Below are 21,346 nucleotides of genomic sequence, written 5' to 3'. Positions count from 1 at the left end.
CTGAATTGTTCACTTTAAACGGTTGATTTTATGTTATGTGTATTCCATCTCATCAAAAAGAGAAGCTTCGGGACTTCCCTGGTTGTCCAGTGGTTAAGAATCCAAGCTTCCACCGCAGGGGCATGGGTTCCATCCCTGGTCGGGGAACGAAGACCCCATATGCCACACAGCCAAAAAAAAAAAAAAGAGAGAGAGAGAGAAGCTTGGAATAGTACTGTGGGGTGGGTAAGAGCCACTGGGGATGCCCACGGCCTCTGAACCTGGCACCCTGTCTGGAAGTCGGGGAGCTGATTTCAACCCTGCCTAGATTCCTGGTCCTTGGCGGGTTGCTGGGAGGGAAGGGGAGAGAGAGGGCGGGGAGGGCTGGGGTAGACGGCCCAGGTAAGCCTTTAAATACACTCAGCAGTGGACTCCACGTCGGGCTGGAGGCCCTGACACCACGTGTCCTGAGGGCCGACTGGGGGCTGGAGGTGGGACTGGCCAGGCTGGGCAGGAGGACACCCAGGTGGGGGGCACTTAGACTCCCTTCTCCTGTCTCCATCACTTTCAGGACACAGAACTGGGGTAGAGAGGTACGGAACCATGTACCCGCCCTTGGGTCCTAATGGGACATATCACATGGGGCAGGCTGGCAGGGTGGTGCAGTGGTTACTATGCTGGGCTCTGGAGCTCTGCCCCTACCTACCTGCTGTGTGACTGCAGGCAACAGACCTAACCTCTCTGTGCCTCTGTTTCTTCAACTGTAAACAGATATAACTATCCCGACCTCACAGGGTGGTTTGAGGATTAAAGGCAGACAGAGCGCAGTGCTGGACATTCAGTGAGGGTCCAGGGAGGGAGGAGAGGCCCAGGGAATCCCACGACCTGAAACTGGGGGTTGCGGGAAGGACTTGCCCAAGGCCACACGGTGAGTGACCGGCTGGGGGGACCCAGCCTGGGTCGGCTAGACCCACAGTCCTGCCCGCTCACACCCGAGGTCGGGATGCAGCAGCGGGGTGGCCCCCGGGGACAGGGCCCAGTCCCCAGACACTCCCCGGGAGGCAGCCCAGGGAGGGGAGCCTGAGGACTCCAGGTTTCTGCAAAAAACATTTATTGCTATTTGACCCCTGCCCTTGTGCCCCCATTTCCCAGGAAGCGAGCCCCCTGAGACACTGGGACAGACGGAGGCCACGGCTCAGGACGGGGGCCCGGGGACCAGCCAGGCCGCCCGCCCGCAGCACCGCCCAGGGGTCAGGTGTCCCCGGCGGATGTTGAGCTCGGTGGCAAAGGTCCGAGCCTTCTGGTAGAAGAACAGGGACTTCTCACGGTCCAGGAGGAAGTTGTGGTAGATGGCAGCCAGGCGCATGTAGATCTTCATCTGCGCCTCCTTGTCGCCCAGGTCCACGGCCGCTGCCAGCGCCAGCTGGTAATACCCAGCCGCGTCGAGCGGGTCCTGCAGGGGAGACGGCATGCAACCAACCGATGGGACAGCTCCGCGCCGGGGGCTTTGGGGGAGCTGGTCTCCCCCAAGGCTGTGCCCTCCAAGCCCAGGACTGGGCCCATGACAGGGCTCCAGGGGGACAGGACGCTTCATTGTCCCAGACGGGCCACAGCTTCAGTGCCTCTGGGCTGGCCCTGCGTGCTTCCCCCAAGGAGGCGCCCACCTGCTCCCGGGGCTGCCTGAGAGCCACTGGAGGTCTGCGGGGGCCTGGACTGGGGTCTCGCTGGCCCTGGTCCCTCCTGCGCTCTAGACCCACTGGTCCTCCCCCTTCCTGGAGCCAGGGCCTCGAACCTCGTAGCACCCAGCGTCCCCTCGTCCTGGAAGCCTCTTCCCTGCTCACCCCTGGGGCCTGGGGGGACATCTGTGGCTTCCCCTTGGGCTGAGCTGGGGTCTGACCGGCTGCTCTGAGAGCCCCCAGCAGGGCTACCCCGGCCCAGCGGGGCCATGGCTTGATTACCTCCAGCCCATGTCCACACTGATGCCAGCACGAACGGCCTTCCCCGGGCCAGGCCCAGCGCAAAGCCGCTCACGGGCATCATCTCAGAATCCCCTGCGACTCCAAGGGACCGTGCCTTCCCCCAGGACATGGGATTCCGTTTCAGACACATCTTTGCCTCAAACCCAACGTCCCCAGGCTGGCATGTTCCCCCACCCCTGCCAACTCCTGTTTCCCACCCCAGCCTCCCCAGGTCCTCCACCCGAGTTCACCCAAGGGACTGCTCTAAACCCAAACCCAGCCCGGCCACGCCCTGCTCACAATGGCTGCCCAGGACAGAGGACAAAGTCCAAAGTCACCAAGCCCTGGCCCCTCACTGCCCCCCCCAACACCCCAAGCCAGGATCCAGAAGACAATTAAAGCAGGTGTGTGTAGCAGTTCAGTGACACTGTCCCAGCCCCGGCCCTGGCCAGGCACAGGACCCTGTGTGGATGGCAGGGGCGGGGCGGCCCACACGGCTGATTCTGGGACTACAGGACCACAAGGGTCGACCAGCACTGAAACAGAGGGAAGCTGTGGGAGCCTGGGAAGCACCTGACTCAGCCTGGGGTGGGATGGGAGGGCTTCCTGGAGGAGGAGACATCCCAAATAATGGAAGTAATTGGCCAGAGTGGGCGGTTGGGGGGGGGGGTGTGCATTCCTGTGCATGTGTGCACATGTGTGTGTAGAAGCTAGCAGGTGGCAGACCCAGAATTCACACCCAAATCTTTCCTAGTCCAAGCCTCGCTCTTTCAGCTATGACCCACCACACACAGGCTAAAGATGGTCCTGCCTCTGTCTAGCCCCTCTTTCTCCTTCCCATCCCTGTCCCACGCAGGAGAGCCCCTGGGTCACACGCAGAGCATGAGGGGGCCGCTTTCCCTCCTGGGCACGTGGGGAAGGATATGAGGTGAGGGAATTCCAAGGCCTCAGCGTGGTAAAGGCAGGCGTGGCCTTGGCAGGGCGATCACGGTGAGGCTGTGGACGGTAGCGCAGCCTGGGAAGCCCATTTGGAGAGAAGCGGAGGAGTTCTCTGCCCCCTGACCCCAGCTGCCCGGCCAAGGGAACCTGGCCTCAGCCACAGCCCTGCCCTTTCCTTCCTGCCCGGAGTGACCACGGAGAGATTAGCCCCCATCCCCAGGGCTCCCTCCCAGTGTCAGGGGCCAGCGAGCGTTCCACCTGGGCTTAGATCAGACACCTGGGGTCTGGAGCTGACCCTGGCCTGGCTCATCCCCCCTTCCCCATCTTGGGCAAATCTGTTCACCTCCCCAGCCTCAGTTTCCCCTTCTTGTTTTGAGCTGAGGAACCTCACACGGCTCCCTGCTGAGGTACAGAACTGATCATGCAGAACCTGGGGTGGTCCGTGCTCGATGTGGCCCTATCCTCAGACCGTCCGGGGGCAGAGGGCTCTGGGCGTACGGAGAGGTTGGCTCAGGAGAGGCTGGCCCCAGTCCCGCTCCACCACCAGGCCCCCCGCCCAGGAGGGGGGGCCCTGATGCGGAGAGAGTGAGCAGGGTCGCAGGGCCCCAGGGTTCCAGGGTGTCAGCCTCAGAGTCCCAGGCCCACAGGGCCACAGGGCTGCAGAGTCCCAGGCGCTGAAGGCCCAGTGCGCTGCTCCCCAACCTACCGTAATTAGCTGCCCACTCCTAGCCTCAGTCTCCTCCCTGTCCTGTGGGGTCACCAGCTCCTCCCGCAGCAAAGCATTTGAAGAGGCAACCACACAAATCCTGGACAGCACGGAGCCCGGAGAGCACGGAGCCCGGAGAGCACGGAGCCCGGAGAGCACGGAGTCTGGACCCCGGTGGGGCTCAGCTGCAGGGATCATCACTGCCCTTGGGACCCCCCAGCACTGCCTGGCCCTGACATAGCGGAGGCTGCAGTGACCACTTCTGACCACCATGTGTCACCAGTGCACAGCCAGGTCTGCCCTAGGCAGGGGGTTACCTGCAGGGAATGGGGGATCTCCCAGGGCCGCCCCAGCTCCTAGATGCCATTAGTTGGGGAGGGGAAAGGGAAGAGCTCAGCCCCTGGGCTGGGGCACCCTCACCCCTCAACCAACACAGAGCAGGGACACTGCGCAGGTGCTGCGCTAGACCCAGAGTGGGGGTGACGGGGGGTGTCTGCCCGTGCGGGGAGTGGAGGGGAACAATAGAGGAGACATTTCCAGGCCCTTGTCTGCATCCACTGCGGGGCTCAGAGACAAATGGAAAAGCGGTCCCTTTCTCCTCCCAGCCCTGCAGCTCTGACAGGGCAGCGGCTCAGCCAGGGTGCTGGAGTGGTATCCCTGCCATAAAACCTGTGGCACCCCACCTTGAGCCCCAGTTTCCATCTCCGTGAATTGAGGTGATAATAGTGTCCCTACCCCCATCCAGGTGATGTGAGGATTCCAGGAATGAAGAGCTCTGCACAGCCTGGCAAGCTTCCTGGAGGAGATGCCAGGGTTTGGGTTGCACCTTGCAACGTGGGTCTCTGGGAATAATGGTGACCCTTCCCCTGCCCCAGGAATGTCTTTACCCCCCTCCCCATTATTCTGTGGCTAATTCCTGCTTGACTGTCGAGACTCAGCTTTGCAGTCACCTCCAGGAGCCCCCCGCCGCCACTACACTCCATTTCGTCCTTTCCCCAGTGGCCGTGTCATCTCTTCGCACGTCAGCCGCCTGCACTGGCCCTGAGCTCTAGAGGGCGGGGCCTGACGCACAGGGGAACTCTGAGAGTGTCCGCTGGCCTCGCCTGCTCGTCACAGGAAGCCCAGAGCTCCGGAGAGACCACTGGGACCGGAGAAGGACCTGGACCCAGGCCTCTCCGGTGTGGGTGCACGACGACCCCCCTCACCCCAGCGTCCCAGCCCTGCCTGCACCCGCCCACCTTGAGGTCGTAGAAGATGATGTCGCCGAGCACCAGATACACCTTCACGTAGTACAGGGTCTCCTCGTCAAACTCCAGCGGCGAGGTGCAGAGCGAGAGCGCCTTGAGGTAGAAGTGCTCTGCCAGCTCCCCGCGGCCCAGCTGCTGGTGCAGCGCGGCCAGCCGATGGTAGGCCACGCGCTCGTTCAGCCGGTCCCCTGGGGACGCAGGGAGGGGCCACGAGTGAGGACACGGCTGCTCAGGGCGGCGGGGCACGGCCAGCCAGGAGCACACGGGCCGTCACCGTCTGTCACCGTCTCCGAGCTCCAGCCAGCCCCTTCCTGGCCCCAGACTCTCCTTCCCATCTGTAACGGGGACCTGATAAGGTCCGCTCCCCGTCCGCCTCGGGGATGCGGCAAAGCCATGCATCAGGAAGCCCTGGCTCTGGGCCTGCACGGACCCTCCTGGACAGGGGGCTTTGCTTACTGTTTTGACTGGAGAACTGTAAGTCCTGCAGTCTGTGCACCTGCAGGTGCCAGGGCTCCGGTCAACCTGCAAACACGACCTTTGGCCTCCCGCTGTACAGTCAGCGGCCCCTACCCCGTCCTCGGGGAGTCACCACACGAGGCTGTCTCCAAGATCCTCCCCCTTCCAGGGCTCCCCTGCTGAGCACCTACTGTGTGCCCAGCCCCCTTGGGCTGCCTGTCTCGGGGAAGACAGACGGCCTGGAACAGCGCATTAGGGACAGACGGATGGCGGGCATTGAGGGACCGGCCTCCGGAAAGGGGACTGGGATTTGGCCAGCCAGCAGGGGCCGCTGGCGGCGAGTGGGGAAGGGACAGCGGGAGGGGACAGCAGGCAGAAAGGCACGGGGTGGGCCCGCCTGGCAGGTTCGCGAGTGTCAGGAGTGCTGCTGCCCGTCTCAGCAGCCTGGCCCGCGGGAGAGGCGCCTGCAGCCCGGGAGACCCGCGGCCGCGCTCAGACCTCAGAGGTGGAGGCCCTGGGCCCGGGGTGGGGCTTACCCAGGGTGACGCTGAGCGCCAGGGCCGTGTGGGCGAACTCCAGGCCCTCCTGCGGCGCCTCCGTCTTGGCCAGCAGCGCTGCCAGCTTGTTGCAGAGCCGCAGCTCGGCCTCCTGGCTCCCCGTGGTCACGGCCAGGGGCAGCGCCCGGTCCTGCCAGCACAGGCGGGCGGGTCAGGCCTCCGGCCGCAGCAGCCAGCCAGGCCTGGTAGCCTCCTCAGAGCCCCAGTCCTGCCCCCACTAACCCACTGGAGCTTTACACAGCTCTGCCCACCCCGGGAAAGGTCAGCTCAGAGTGGTGTGACACCCCCAGCGTCACTGGGCCATGAGCAAGCTGGGTGTGAACCTTGCCCATCGAGCTACACCACACACACTCAGACCAGCCCTGCCCCTGCTGGGTGATGGGCGCCTGACCAGGAAGGTCCAACACCCCTCTAGGCTCTAAATACGCCGCGCTTATCTGTCCCCTGGGGCTGAGCCACACGCACGAGCTGGGCAGACGGATGGGGAGAAGCTGCCCTCCCTGGCAGGCACGTGCAGACCTGGGCCCTGGTCCGGGTCCTCCCCCTGATGTGCTGTGTGTCCTTAGGCACACCCCTGTGCCTCTCTGGGCCTGCTTCTTCGTCTGTCAAATGGGGACAGTCCTCGCATCCCAGGGCTGTTTGGATCACCGAGATGCATGTCCTACAATGGTCCTTCCTTGCTCTGTCCCTCCCAGGCTGAGGATGGGGGCCAAGACCATCCCTGACCAAACCACTGGGAAACTAAACACGTGCGTGGGGGACCCTGCCTCCAGAAGGGATGCCCCCTGAGGCCCACCCGCCTGGACCCACGGCAGCCGCTCACCCGGTAGAAGGACACGGCTTTCTCCCGCTCCCAGGTCCCGTTGAAGAAGATGTCTCCAGCCGCCTCAAAGAGCTGCAGCCCCAGCTTGGGGTCCCCTGTGTACAGGGCCGCGTTCTGTGCCACCTGTGGGAATGCAGACACTCTCATGGGACCCCCAGTGACCCGGCAGGGCGAGGTGGCCGGGCCCGCTGGGGGAAGCTCACAGCCACCTGCCGGCCGCCCGGGGCCCTCTGTCACACCGACACGGAGTGAGGGCTCTTTCCTCGCATACACCTCAGTCCCTGTGCCTGCGGGGCCCTCGTCACCTGCTGGCATGAGGACAATCATCTAAGCCCTGTGTCCCAGGAGGAGGCCTTTCCAGCTGAGGCCCCAGGAGCCGGCACGTGTGGGCTGGGGAGGCACTTGGGGCAGAGCTCAGAGCCAGCCTCCGAATCCCGCCGGCCATGCCCAGACCACAGCATCCTCTGCCCGGCTTCACCTGGGGCTCCCAAATCCTGGCTCCTTGGGCCCCCCTATTTTCCCTCCCGAGCACTTAGAGACACCCGACCGCACATCCACTTGTCTCTCCCGCCAGAGGACTGAGGCTGTCGCTCCTCTGCTGCGTCCAGGGCTTCGCACGTGCCTGGCGCATAGTAGGTGCTCAGAAAAAAATGCCGAGTGACTGAGGGGACCGGCCCTGGTCCGCAGTCCAGCCACACCCAGCGGCTTGCAGCCCAGACCGCTGCACTCCCGGCCACCGCTGGGCCTTTGCACCTATGAGTCCTGGTGCAGGAATACCCCATATCCCTACCACCGCCCTGCAATTCAAACAGCCTCCGTGACCCCAGGCTGACCGAGCTCACCCCCGGCTCCTTTCTGTGCCGCAGCCCTGGCCCCAGGCGGCATTGCTTGTAGAGGAGGCTGCGCCCTCCACCAGCTGCCAGCTCCTGATCTGGTTCGTCAACCCCTGCCTGGCCCAGGGGAGGTACACAGCAGGTGCCCAAAAAGGAAAAAACCCACAAGGCTCTTGGGTCTCTCAGTTTGTCACAAATCACGTCATGTTTGAGAAACTGTCAAAAAACGGAGCTTCTGTGATAAATTTGTTTTTTAAGGAGAAATGCCGTGCGCTGCTGAAGCAAGTTCTGTGCGTCAGCTGAGTGGGCACAACATTTGCACATTTATTGAGCACTTGCTGTGTACCAACACAATCGGGGGCACTGTCCCCGGAGCCTCTGTCCCCAGAGCTCAGATGGTTGCGGAAGACGCTGGAGATCTGGGGAGGCGGGAGGTGGCGCGGGCACCTGGCACGCGGCGACTTAGGGGTGAGTGGGCGGGCGGCTGAGTGACCACACGCACACGCCCGGAGCCCTCGCACCTGGATGTAGAGATCCACCAGCTCGTTCTGCTGGAGGATGTAGTAGATCTTCCCCGCCTGCAGCCAGGCGTATGCCTCTTTCTCCTTCTTCTGCAGGTCGATGAATATCCCCAGACTGCGCTTGGTGTACTCCAGTGCGGACTTGTAGGCCCTGGAATTAGATGTGGGCGGTCAGAGCAGGTCTCCCAGGCCGGCTGCCCGCGGGGAGTGGACGGGGCTCTCCCCAGGGCCGTCTGGTGACCGTGGACCTGGAACGTCAGGAGCCGGAACAGAGCCTGCCCTTCCCAGGCTGTTGGGAGATCCGGGATGAACAGACAGCAATTCGTCCAGCAAAGAGGAAGGAGGCCCTTGGGATGGAAACAGGCAGCCACGGGGCAGGAGAAGCGTGCCGTTTGTCTGCCTCACTTCCCCAGACACAGGCCCATGTCACTTCCAGACGCAGCAGGGACTGTGGCCACCGGGCAGAAATGTAGAGATCGTCCAGGCTACTGGTTCTCACACCAAGGGAGCGTCGGAACCACCCAGGGGGCTCTTCAGACACAGATCGCAGGGCTCTGCTCCCAGAGCTGCTGACTCAGGATGTCTGGAGTGAGGCCTGGGCATGTGCATTTCGCACCAGCGCCCCGGCAAGGTGGAGGCTTCTGATCCGGGGTCCCCACTTTGTGGAGCATCGATCTAGGTCGCTGGCCCATTGGTCCTGCTGTGAAACCGAGGCCCGAGGATGAAGGGCGGAGGCCAAGACTGGCACCTCTCCTGAGTCCTGGGGAACCCGGCTCCTTCCCTGCCCTCGGGGAGCGCCCACGCTGGAGGGGCTGTTGTGAGACTCTGCCAGCCTGCAGGCTGTGTGGTCCAGCCATTTGTCACCCACCCCCGGCCAGGATGCTCTGGGTGGGCTTCACATGTGATTCTGACAGTCAGCTGTCTCCAGTGGACGAGAATCCTCTGGGCACACGTGGCTGCTGTCCTCGCATCTGAGGGGACAGACGAGGACCAGACTACCTCGCCCAGAGCTGGGCCGGCGAGAAAAGACTCAGGGCAGACAGCGGTCAGCTTCCCAGAAGCCACCACGGCAGGAAGAAGGGTCCAGAAACACATGCTCTGCCTCCCTTGGGGATGAGACCAGGCCTGCTGGCTCAGAGCCCGTCTGACACTACGGGATGAAATGGCCCCTGAGGAGGGGCTGTCCTAGGACGGTGGTCCAGCATCCTCAGCACCCTTCCCGCCCCCAGGGCCAGCCCTCACCGCTCGGTGCCCAGGGACAGGTAGAGTTGGCTGATGGCCTCCAGGAGCTGCCCCTCCAGCACCTTGTCGGCCACCCTGCGGGCCAGCGAAAGGTGGAACTCGTGGTAGACGACGCACTGGGCCTCACTGGGCATGACCGTGCTGTAGAAGTGACACAGCCGCTGGACGGCGTGCAGCTGGCCTGGGCGGGAGACAAAAGGAAAAGGCCCCCATCATGCATCACAGCAACGTTCGCAGGGTCAAAGTCCCCTGCTGGGTGCCCGCCTCTGTGAGCTGGGGTCATTGCACGTGCAGACAGGCTGAGTGTCCTGCTCAAGGTCACACAGCCGGCCAGCATCCCGAGACAGGGCCAGGCCAGGCACGTCACAGGGGCTCGAGGGACAGCACCGACCGCTTTTATAACCCTCAGCCTGGGCCGCCCTGGCCGGGCTCTCCCACCGCACCGGGATGCTGTTTCTGCTTCACAAAGCTCCTCCCAGCCAAACAGGGGCTGCCCTCACACTGAGCGGACAGGACAGGGATCACCGACACCCCCATGTGGCAGAGGGGCGAGCTGAGTTCAAAGCCGGAGCACACGGCACGCGGTGGAGAAGGGATCAAATCCAGCTCCGGTGTTCCAGAGCCGACGCTCCTTCAGGAAGCCGGGCTCCAAGCCCTCAGCCACACTTGCCTCTCCTAAAACCAGAGGGCTGGGAACCGTTGGGAGCTTCCACTATTAAAAATGACCCGGGGATGAACAAGCCAGGAGAAGACTTGAACGACACCGCGAACCACCCAGCCCTAACAGACCACAGAACATGCCCCCAGCAACAGCAGAACACGTGTTCTTCACGTGCCCACGAACATTCTCCAGGACGGACCAGAGGCTGGATCACAAAACTATTCTCTGTAAACATAAAAGGATTGAAATCATGCGAAGCATGTTCTCCAGGTGCAATGGAATGAAATCAGAAATCAGTAACAGAAGGAAGTTTGGGAAATTCACAGATCTGTAGACATGAACAGAATATTCCTCAATCACCAGTGGGTCAAGGAAGGAAACTAGAAGATATCTGAGATGAGTGAGCATAAAAGCACAGCACACCACAATTTAGGGGATGCAGAGAAAGTAGTGCTTAGAGGGACTTTATTACTGTAAATGCCCGTGTCAAAAAAAGAATAAAAATTTCAAATCAAAACCCTAAACTTCCCCCTTAAGAAACTAGAAAAAGAAAAGTTAATTAGACCCAAAGCAAGCAAAAGGAAGGAAAAATAAAAGTTCAAGCGGAAATGATAAAATAATAGAGAATAGAAAGATAGAGAAAATCAATGAAACCCAGTGAGGGTTCTTTGAAAAGATTAACAAAATTGACAAATCTTTAGCTGGACTGACCAAGAAAAAAAAGAAAGAAGATGAAAATGACTAAGACCAGGAGTGAAAAAGGGGACATTACTACCGATCTCACAGAAATAAAGGGCATGCTATGAACAATTGTACGCCAACCAATTAGGTAACCAAGATGAAATGGACAAATCCTAGAAAGACACAACCTACTGAAAGGGGCTAAAAAAGGAGCCAGACCAAGCACTGAGTGACCCTGGGGTGTCACCCTAGCCCTTAGTCTCCTCACTGTTCAATATGGGGGAGGAGCAAACAACATGACCCTCTGGGTCCCCCAGCTCTGCATTCCCAAGTCTGAATCCCCCAGTGCCCGGGTTTGGGGAGGTGGGTCAAAGGAGGTTTCTGCTAGGCACACGGGGGGGCCACGTTCCACTGACGAGCCCATCAGGACCTGCCTGAGGGCACGGGGTGGGTCAGGGACCCAGCTCTTGGTTCCTTCTGGAGGTCCAGAGGGACCCCTTCCAGCCTCAGTGAGTGGTCTACATCCCTCAGTGGCTTCCCAGCACTCTCAGGAAAAACACCAAACCACAGCCTGGGCTCCTGGGCCCCTGCCTAGCTTCCCACCTGAGGTTCTCACCACCACCCCCCCCACCTGACCCTCCCACTCCAAACTTTGCACCTCCCTGTGTGGCCCAGCTCACTCGCCCCAGGGCCTTTGCACAGGCTGCTCCTTCTGCCAGACCCCCATCCCGTGCTTGGCCAAACCCTTCTCATCCCTCAAGTCCCAGACTAATCAGACTGCCCCGACCCACGAGTTGAGGCCTGGTGCTGCCCATATTTAAGCTGAGCTCCTGCTTTTGTGGCTCTTGTGACCCAGGCATCTGTTTCCCATGCTTGGCCGCCAGCCCCCAGTGAGGACCACTCGGGTCCATTTGCAGGTGGAGCCCCGCACAGAGCCTGGCGTATTCACACAAGTAGCTGTTGGATGAAGCAACTGCCCTGCACCCTCTGTGCAGGGGAGATGCCAGGTGTGCAGGGCTGTTGGGAGATGCCAGCACCAGCTGAAGCACCCAGCATTCAAGGCCCAGGTGGCTCCTCGGCACGGCTGCCCCCCCCCCCGGCCTGAGCTACGTCCCGGGTCACCACCGCCCGTTTGCCGGAGACCGCCAGGATTCCCGGCCTCGGGACTTTCAATGCGCAAAGCAGGACGGTCCCAGGCAAGCCGGGACGAGTCGTTTGCCCTGGTGACATCTGGCCCAGCGTGGGACACCCTCCAAGCGTCTGCAAACATCTGCTGGTTTCCAGTACTCAGCATTGTCGGTGCAAAAACAACCGCTCGCCTCTGAATCGCAAACCCCAGGTGTGTTCTGAACAGAGATGGAAAGAAAACGTGTTTTCTTTCTTTCCAGGAAGCCAGTGTGCCCCACACTTACTCTCCAAATGGTCCGTCTCCACAGCGACCAGAAAGGCCCACTCGTAGTAGCACTTGCCCTGCCGGGTAAGGGCCCTGCGGGTGCACAGGTGACCCAGCCGCAGGAGCACCTGGGTGAAGTCTGGGCCGCACTCTCCGCTGGGCAGCCGCGAGAAGAGCTTCACGGCCTCCAGGAAGTAGTGCTGGGCCAGCCTGCCGGCGCCGGTCTGCAGGCACAGGGTCCCGAAGTTGGCCAGGACCACCGCCTTGTTCCGCTGGCGACCCAGGCGCCTGGCAACCCGCAGGGCGCGGTAGTAGCTCTCGGCCGCCTGCCGAGTCCTGCCCATCCTCTTCAGGGCAATAGCTACCATGTTGGCGATCACGCCCTCCTGGTCCAGGGAAGCCACCGCCGCCTCCAGGACGGACTCCAAGATGTCCAGGGCTGCCGGGATCTGCCTGTGAAGCACGTGCAACCAGGCGAGGGCCACCAGGCGGTCCACGACCGTGCGGCCGCCAGTCTGGGCGTCCGTCTCCGCGGCCCGCGTCATGAAGGCGATAGCCCTGCCCTGTCGCCCGTGGTGGCTGTGCAGCTGGGCCAGGCTGGCGTAGATGGGGCCGCGCAGCGCCCGCCCTGCGCCCGAGTCCGGGGAGGCCAGGGCCCGCAGGAGGTAGGGGGCGAGCTGGGCGGGGAGGCGGGGGAGCCGGGGGCTGCTCCGCAGGACCAGGGCCGCGCTCCGGAGCGCGCTGTCCAGCGAGCCCCGCGCCCGCCGCGTGGCCACCTTGACGCAGCTCAGCGCCAGCTGCGGGAGGCACTTGCGGCTGTAGACGTCGGCCAGCAGCAGGTAGCAGTCTATGGGCCACGAGGCGCCCGAGGCCCCCCAGGCCCCGTGCAGCTGCAGCAGCCTCTCCAGGAAGGGCAGGGCCTCCTCGGGCTGCTTGACGCGGGCGTGGTGCTCGGCCAGCAGGAAGCAGGCCCGGGCCTCGGCCTGCGGGCTGCGGGCGCCGATAGCCCTCCGCAGGCCGAGCTGCAGGAGCCCCGACTCGGCCTCGGAGCCGTGCACGTGGCCGGGCGTCCCCAGGAGCAGGGCCAAGGCCTTGGGCACCACCTGCGCACACTTCTCCCTGTTCTTCTGCCGCAGGTGGACAGCGGCCAGGCCGGTGTACACGGCCGCCACCAGGACGAGGTCCCCGAAGCGGCCCCCCAGCGCCCCCAGGGCTTCCTCGAAGTACACGCGGGCCTGGGACAGCTTCAGCCGCCGCACGCACAGCCGCCCCAGCAGGAAGCAGAGCCTGGCCAGGGCCATGGGCAGCCCCGCCTTCTTGGCCAGCCCCCGGGCCTCAGCCAGAAGCCGGGCCAGCTCCTCTTCGTCGGTGAAGCCGCCGAACGCGCCGCTCAGCCGGGGCGGGGAGAGGTCGTACAGGCCCTGGAAGCCGGCCTCGAAGCCGGGCTTGTCCAGGAACAGCAGCAGGGAGCCCAGGGCCTCCGGGTCAGCCCGGTCAGCCCCGGCGTCCAGGCGGAAGGAGGGCTCCTTGGTGTCCGGCGAGCTCGCACCACTGGAGGCCCCGTGGGCACCCGGGGACGTTGGCTCCTTGGGGCAGCCCTGGCAGGACTTGCATCGTTCCAGGACATTCTTCACCTTCCGCAGGGTCTCACGTGGCTCTGGGTGCAGGCAAGGCGGGGGCATCTCTGCAAGTGACCAGAATGCCCACATGGGTTAGAGTGTGACCTGAGTCCAGGCTGGGCCAGGGGCGTCCCTCCCCGAGCCGCCGGGTCCCTGTCACCTCTCCCACGGGGCTGCCCTGAGATTACTGTGGACTGCGGAGCGCGGAGCTGGGCGCAGTGCGGGGCCGCAGTAGGAGTGACTGCTGGGAGAACACGGAGCGGGTTGGCCACGCTTTTATCAGGCAACGCTCCTTACCTTTGTCCTTCCCTCTCAGCCAGGTGAGAAGCCCCCAGGAAATCAATCAGTAGCCAATCAGAGCTGCTGCCCAGCATGAGCTCAAAAGCACCCACAGAACTGACAGTGGCCTGTGTGTCCATCTGCCCGGCTCTAGCATGCGGGTCATTATGACAGGAAACACGGAATGGCTCCCAGAGCCCGGGGCGCCCCCTTCATCTTGGCTGGTTGGGGAATCTGAGGTTCACGGTCACTAAAGGGTTAAAGAGGAGTGCCAGAGAGTCTGGGGACAAGGAGGTGCCCACAGCTGCCCGCCAAGAGGCTGTTGGCCTTGGATGGACTCAGTGCCCGGAGGCATGTCCAGCCTCGAGGAGCAAACAAGCTACATTTCCTGTTGCAAACACATGGGCTTTGAAGGGGAATTTGTTTGGAAGGAAAGAACCAGGATCTAAAGACTCTTCTGTATCGAGTTCACTTGTAGAAAAATATGTTCAGAACTGTCTATTAGTCTGTAAAGCCCAGGAATTTAAAAAATTAAATATGGTTGAGCGGCAAATGTGGGACTTGGCCATGTACTTGATGAGCTAAGAAACGCCTGCAATCCAGCAGAGGCGAGTGGGCTTCCCAGGGCGTCTTCCCACGTTATCCCGGTTATCGTGTCCCCGACAGCTGAGATCCTCCCCGAAGACAAGCCTGCAGGGGGTCTGGGGAGGAGGGAGGGCCCTGGAATAGCCCTGGGACCCCAGGGGCTGGCTTCCGGGCCTCTTCAACCAGATCCCAAAGTGGTCCTTCTGTGTTTGTGCTTAGATGGATCCCATCCCCAGGGAATCTCAAAGGGTCCTTGGCACCTGTGTCCCCAGGCTCTCCCTGACGCCGACCCCCTACTGTGGGGAGAGGGAGTGTGGAGGGAGAAGGAGGGGGTCTCCCTGAACCAGCCCCCCACAGGAAAGAGCAGGTCCTCAAGGGACTTTTCCAACATAAGGCTCCAAATTCAGCAACCTGCACACCCCCTTCAACCCTCCAAGCAGGGCACGGGGCAAATTTCAGCTGTTCTAGGTTACCTGAAAGGAACCCAGAACCAGGCATGAGCTCAGACAATGGCGGGGATGGTCCATCTTTGCTGGGGACAGTGCAGGGGGACCAGGCATGGGCTTGGCAGTGGAGAGGTCACCCTCCCTACATGGGCACGGTGCAGGGGGGGCTGGCACGTTTGTTGGGGACCTGCTGCAGCAGTGGAGGGGAGCCTCACCTCCACCTCATCCAACGTCCCCCCTCCAGGTCCGACTCCCCGCCACCAGCCCCCCCCCACGGAGGAGTGAGGTCCGTGGCCAGCACGCATCCAAGCCCAGCTCTGCCCCCCCCTGCCCGGCATCACCCCAAGGCCCAGCCCCATGACCGGAGGGACCCCAGGCCGTGTGGGAAGAACGTACCATGTTCTTCCTGCTGCTCTGTCTCAGCTTCTTCTGTGTCTGAAAAGGGAGAGAAGGAAAGCATCACCCGCCGGCCAGCACCCTCTGTGTCCAGGGCCAAGTTGGGGTGGGGGGGGTGCCGCACCAGAATCGTAATGTCCCTGACACCAGCTCCCTGAGGGGAAACGGGCTGGGGCGGGGTGGGGTGGGGTACTGGCCGAGAAGCCACGTCTTCCAGGATGTGTCCCCGTCCTGGCCCACCCCTGCAGGACTCCCTCCTCCCTGAGGCTGCTGGCTTCTGCTGCTCGCCCTCTGGGAATAGGGGACGCGCTCCCCCCTGATCCCGTCAGCTCTCCCAGGGGCAGGGCGGCAGATGTGGGATTGAACCCCCTCCTCTCCCACTGCCAGCGCTCCCCTGCGCCTCAGTTCCCACCTCCTGAAAATGGGCTGGCACTAATTGCCCCGTGCGTTGCCATAGAAACCAAAGGAGAAAAAGAGCTGCTAAAACACAGGGGAAGTGTGAAGTGCTGCCAACTGCACAGCACCCGGCAGAGAGGATCCCACAACACCCCGCCAACGAGGGTCCCAGCGCGGCTTCCTCAGGAAGAGAAGAGATCGTGTGCCAGGCTGGCTTAAGCCTGATATGCCAAGGTCAAATTTAAGTATGCCTGTTTAGGAAGAAAAACTGATTTGTGGGATCTCGAAAGTTTAACTCTAATATTGGCGGGAAAAGCCTTATAACACGTGTCAGCAAGCAAGCAGAAAAGATGTGTGTGTACATATGCACATGCGTGTGGATGTGTGTACATAGGTACACGTATGTGTACATGTGTGCGGATGTGTATGCATGTATTCACACGAGCGTGTGCATATGTATATGTACATCGTGGATGTGTGGATATGTGGGTATATGTGTACGTGTGTGGCTTTGGGTGTGTCTGTGTGTGTTCATGTGAGTGTGTGTGCATGTGTGTACATATATCTGTGTGGGTGTGTACACATGGGAGCATTTATCTCCATCCAGAGGGATGAAGGAATGAGCTGTAACGTTACGTCCCCATGACCCGTGGGAGTTGGGGGTAAGTTTGCTCCAGCACCGTCCCCTCTGCTGCATTTCCTTTCGTTGTGGCTGCTGACACACTTCCTTCATGTACAATTTGCACTGCAGCCCGAGGCCCGCACACTGGCCCTGCCCCAGTGCAGCAGGGGGCCTTAGGCTGGCACCTGGAGTCAGCGGAGAAAAGGCTTCGCTGAGGCCCATCCTCGGGCAGCTGGGAGGCTCAGGCCCGCTTTCCTGCGTCTCCCGGCCCCTTACCCTGGCTCCTCTGTGTCTGGCCTGGCATGTCCCCACCTACCGGGAAGGCAGTGACAGCATCTGTCTGATCACCTTTAAGAGCCCAGGGGCTGGCATTCATTACTGTGGCATGACGGAGGAAGCAGAACATTCCCGAAGGGAAGCGGGGTGGGTGCGGGGGAGGAGGGGCTGCCGCTGTGAACAGTGGGTGAAGCCAGATCCACCCAAAGCTCTGCTGAATGGACAGTCCAAACTCACAGAGCCCGGCGCCGACCGAATAGGGCCGATGGGGTCTCAGCCACGGGAAAGCTCTGCACCCTTCGTGGTCTTTCCAGAAGTCTGCCCCGAGAAAACTGTCCTAAATCATGGGCCGTAGGGTGCAAGCAGCGGCGGGTCCTGAGAGGGGCCCGCAGTCATCCCGAGGGGGGTGGGAGGAGCACCCGCCAACACCCCGCACACCTACCCAAGCTGTACACAGTGCAGACGTCCATGCTGGACGTCCTCCTCAGTAGCTGCCTGGCGTCCTCCTCAGAAAAGCGTCCTTCGCTGCTGAAGAAAGACCTTTCCTCTTCATTGAGAAAAATCACACTTTCCAAGCTGGAAAAAATAAAGTGCATTTAGATTGCACGTTTCCAAGATTTCACACAAAGACCCTTTTCCACTCCCTCACTTGACAGATGGTCCCTGCATACCTATCCTGTGCCCAGCGGTGAAGACACCAAGATAAAAACAAAATAGATCCTGCCCTTAAGGATGCTTTCTCTGGCCAGAGGCAGACGCCCAGGAGCAGGAAATGCTGCGACAGATGCAGCTGGTCACAGCATCCTGGGAAGGTGAGCTCCTGGGCAGCCTTCAAAGCCCCACCTTGAATGCCCCTTCCCCTGCAAGGCCGGCCGTGACAGCTGCAGGCAGACTCGATCCCTCCACACTGTAAGCTCCACTCAGAGCCTCACACAACACACGCTCAGGGCACGTATGTGCTCTGAAAAGTCAGGGAGAGGAAAACAGGAAGGAACAGAGGAAGGGAAGGAGACAGGGAGGGGGAGGCAACTTCTGCTTACAGGGCTAAATTACCAGCAAAATATGAAACTTTCAAACGTACTTCAGAACTTAGAGGGAGCTCTTTTGAGAAGTTAAAGAAAACCTTAGGGTAGATTGCAGGACATTCGATAAAATAGGCCTGTGTTCCTCAAAAGTGTCGGTGTCCTAAAGGACAAAGAGAACAAGGAACTGTCTCAGATCAAGGAAATGAGACTAAAGAGACAGACAGGTGCTAACATGGGGTCTGGAATTTTCTTTGGCTATAGAGGGAATTACTGGAAAAATTGGTAAAATCTAAGGTCTGCAGATAATAGGATTCTATCAGTGTTAATTTCCTGATTTTGACAGTTGTGCTGTGGTCATGCAAATGATGTCCTGATTTCAGGAAACACATATTACATCATTTAGGGGTAAAGGGACATTGTGTTTGCAACTGATTCCCAAAGAATTTACAAAAAAAAAGAATTAAAAAAAAAAAAGGGCTTCCCTGGTGGCACAGTGGTTGAGAATCTGCCTGCCAATGCAGGGGACACGGGTTCGAGCCCTGGTCTGGGAAGATCCCACATGCCGCGGAGCAACTAGGCCCGTGAGCCACAACTGCTGAGCCTGTGCGTCTGGAGCTTGTGCTCCGCAACAAGAGAGGCCGCGACACCGCGCACCGCGATGAAGAGTGGCCCCCGCTCGCCCCAACTAGAGAGAGCCCTCGCACAGAAACGAAGACCCAACACAGCCAAAAATAAATAAATAAATTAATTAATTAATTAAAAAAAAAAAAAAGAAAAGAAAAAGAGGAGAAAGTAAACGTCATAACATGTCAACATTTGGGCAACCTGGGTGAAGGACATACAGGAATTTTATGCCCTTTTTGCATCTTTTCCCTAAGTCTGAAATTATGTCAAAATAAAGTTAAAAGAAATGACTGGCTACCAGAATGCTCATTAAACAAAAGATAAAAGACTCAGATCTGGAATAGGAAAGATGTTCAGTAAACATGTGTTGAGTGAATGAGGGAAGTTGTTAGGGCTTCTCCAGCTGTAAACAGGACCAATGGCACTGGGCCCTGTCACCCTTCTGGGTTAAGGGAGGGCAAAACAGACTTGGCTCATTCCCACAGCAGTTGCAGCTCAGCCCGTTAGCAAGCTCAGGACTTGTTTAAGTCTCATGGAGCCCAGCCATCTGTTGAGCAGTCGTGGTCTCCCCGGAGATGATGACCAAGGCTGCCCAAAGAGTGTTCCACAGAACACCAGCTGATAGTGTTGTCTGGAGGTCAAGTGTGAAAAACGCATTTCAACAGGAGAAAGAAACGTTTCAGACTCTGGGTGCCTTCCTTGTGCTGGGAATCCCTGTGGACCACCAGCCAGGGCGTGTGGAAAGCACATCCTCACTGATGAAGTTTGAGATGGACCCCTGGGGGGAACACACTTTGGGAAACTTGGGTCTAGCTGCTGCTCTGGGCATCTGAGCCCAGCCCAGCTTCAAACAGCTTCTGATGAACAGGAGGCCATGGAGCAGACAGACACTTGAATTAGGAAACAGAGTGACTGGTGGGACATGTCATGAAGCCAAAGTGGCCTCTGAGGCTTGGTTTGGGAGGCGTTGGTCTGTCTGAGGTGCCAGACAAGAATGAGAAGGGATGTCAGGGCTAGCGGGACCCCGAGGACGAGCATCTCACAATGCGTCCAAGGGGCAGATGCTGACCCAGTGAAGGGTCCTTTCTCTACGCTGACTCCTGGGCTGAGGTCTTGACAACAAAAGGTCAAGAACATAGCTGTGCCGGCTGACCACTCCCTCAAGACCCCCCTGCTGCTGCCCAGGGCCAGGCAGTGGGGACTTGGAGGTGACCAGACAGTCCTGGCTCAGAATTCCCTGGATGGGGGTGGGGAGGTCACATGGGGAGAAGAGCACAGCCAGGAAGGGTGCACCCAGGGATGAGTCACTGGAGATGAGACTGGGGGCCATCGAGAGCCCCCAGGAAAGCGGGATGGTCGGGATGGAGGGCACATCTCACGTAGAGGGAGGCGCATAACCCAGAGTCGTTCTAGAAGGGGTGAGCCAACCCGCACGCTGGCCTCAGGGTGACACGATGGTGAGTGGTGGCCTTTGAAACTGGGGGTGACCAGGGCCTGGGTTGCAAGAGGCCTTGAAAGCCAGGCCCAGAGCTTCGAAGGGCTTTATGAAGGGGAATGGCAGGGTGTACTGGCTTGAATAGCATCCCCCCCAAATCCATGTCCCCCTGGACCCTCAGAAGGTAACTTTATTTGGACATAATAGGATCTTTTCAAATGTGATCAAGTGAAGGATCCTGGTATGAGGAGATGATCCTGGGTTATCCGGATGGTCCCTAAAGCCAACGACTGTTGTCCTTACAAGAGACAGACGAGAGGACACAGACAGAGAGGAAGCCACATGAAGACAGAGGCAGAGGTTGGGGTGATGCGGCCGCAAGGACTGCCTGAAGCCACAGGAGCTGGAAGAGGCAGGAAGTCCCCTCCTGTGGAGCCCCCAGAGGGAGCTCGGCCCTGGCCACACAGTGATTTGGACATCTGGCCTCCAGTCTGTTGTTTTAAGCCCCCAGTTTGTGGTGCTGTCCCCGCAGCCCCAGGACACCCGTGCACGTGGACACCTTTGTATTTCAGGGACCAACCCTGGCAGCACTTGGAGGAAGGGCAGGAGGGGTCCAGACAGGAAGCTGAAGTCATGCCCTTCAGGGGGCAGTGGGATGGCCCTGGGCTAGGCCCGGCCCTGGGGACAGAGGTGGGAGTGACGACTAGGAAGAGGGGCTAGGGAGGGGCAGGAGGTGCCGTCCAGGACACTGCGGATCTGTCACCTGGGAAGCAGGTGGACGGGGCAGGGTTGCCACGGGGGCAAGGGGTGGAGTCAGAGTGGGGGGAGGCCTCAGCCACTCACTCAGACGCTTGGCCCTGCACACGGATGTGGCTCGTCTGCACAAAGGCGACCTGGCCGGAGGCCGCGTGCCGGCCCAGGCACCAGGGCAGGCCAGGCACCTGGGCACCCAGGATCTCGATGTGGTCACCGCCTCGGAAGGTCATCTCTTCGGGCCCTGAGCCCTGGCAGTCCGCCACGGCCGAGGCCAGGCCCACAGCTGCAGGAAGGAGGCCACACGGTCAGCGCTGGGGGGGATAGGGCCGGGGGGGGGGGCGGGCAGTCAGACGGGCGGCCCTCGGCCACATGGGTGGTGTCCCCGGCCAGGGAACATGCCGTCCTGCTGAGGAATTGATTTAGCACCTGGCCAGGGTGCGGGGCTACCGCACACGAGGGGCTGGACATCCAGGCGGTACATGAAGCGGGGGGCCTCTTTATCCCCACGCTGAGGATAAGAAACTGAGGCCTGGGGATGTTGATTAACTAGGCCCAGGGCTGTCGGCCTCCAAGGCCAGGGCCCACCCAGGGCAAACCCAGCTGTAAATGTCCTCCCATGGGGCTTTATGCCCACTTAACGGGTCCACAGGCCATCCAGACACCAAGCAGCCTGGGGCAGAGCCAATGCACTGGACCAGGGACCCAGGCCGTCTTTTCTAAACAAGACCCCTGCCTCTCGCTCCTCCATTTGCCCACGTGGCGAATTCAGCCGGGGCCCTGTCCACCCCACCTCCACCGTCTGAGGGTCCTCCGAGGTGTCTGACCCAGTGCCAGAAACAGAGCAGAAGTTGCGGAGGTGCTGGTCAAATAGGGTGTGGAAGTTACTCTCTA

General features: G+C 60.5%; 1 protein-coding gene across 3 annotated transcripts in view; it reads right to left on the bottom strand.

Annotated features, from left to right (window-relative positions):
- Positions 1–1,073: 1,073 nt before the first annotated feature.
- Positions 1,074–21,346, bottom strand: part of SH3TC1 (SH3 domain and tetratricopeptide repeats 1) — a 36,403-nt gene continuing 16,130 nt past the window's right edge. For 2 of the 3 annotated variants that reach the window (XM_059923651.1, XM_059923652.1), the window contains exons 9-18: positions 20,543–20,738; positions 17,058–17,191; positions 15,322–15,360; positions 12,016–13,680; positions 9,262–9,442; positions 8,020–8,170; positions 6,666–6,788; positions 5,822–5,972; positions 4,821–5,017; positions 1,074–1,432 (exon numbers count right to left, since the gene is read on the bottom strand). In XM_059923651.1, the coding sequence (XP_059779634.1) occupies positions 1,175–1,432; positions 4,821–5,017; positions 5,822–5,972; positions 6,666–6,788; positions 8,020–8,170; positions 9,262–9,442; positions 12,016–13,680; positions 15,322–15,360; positions 17,058–17,191; positions 20,543–20,738 (3,095 nt within the window). In that variant the 3' untranslated portion in view covers positions 1,074–1,174. Of the gene's footprint in view, positions 1,433–4,820; positions 5,018–5,821; positions 5,973–6,665; positions 6,789–8,019; positions 8,171–9,261; positions 9,443–12,015; positions 13,681–15,321; positions 15,361–17,057; positions 17,192–20,542; positions 20,739–21,346 lie in introns of those variants that run through there. The other variant, XR_009503380.1, reaches the window with a different exon arrangement.

The sequence above is a fragment of the Balaenoptera ricei genome, chromosome 5 (genome assembly GCF_028023285.1).
Source record: "Balaenoptera ricei isolate mBalRic1 chromosome 5, mBalRic1.hap2, whole genome shotgun sequence".
Classification (NCBI taxonomy): domain Eukaryota; kingdom Metazoa; phylum Chordata; class Mammalia; order Artiodactyla; family Balaenopteridae; genus Balaenoptera; species Balaenoptera ricei.
Note: the sequence above shows the minus strand (reverse complement) of the source record. Positions and strands in the feature narration are given on the sequence as shown.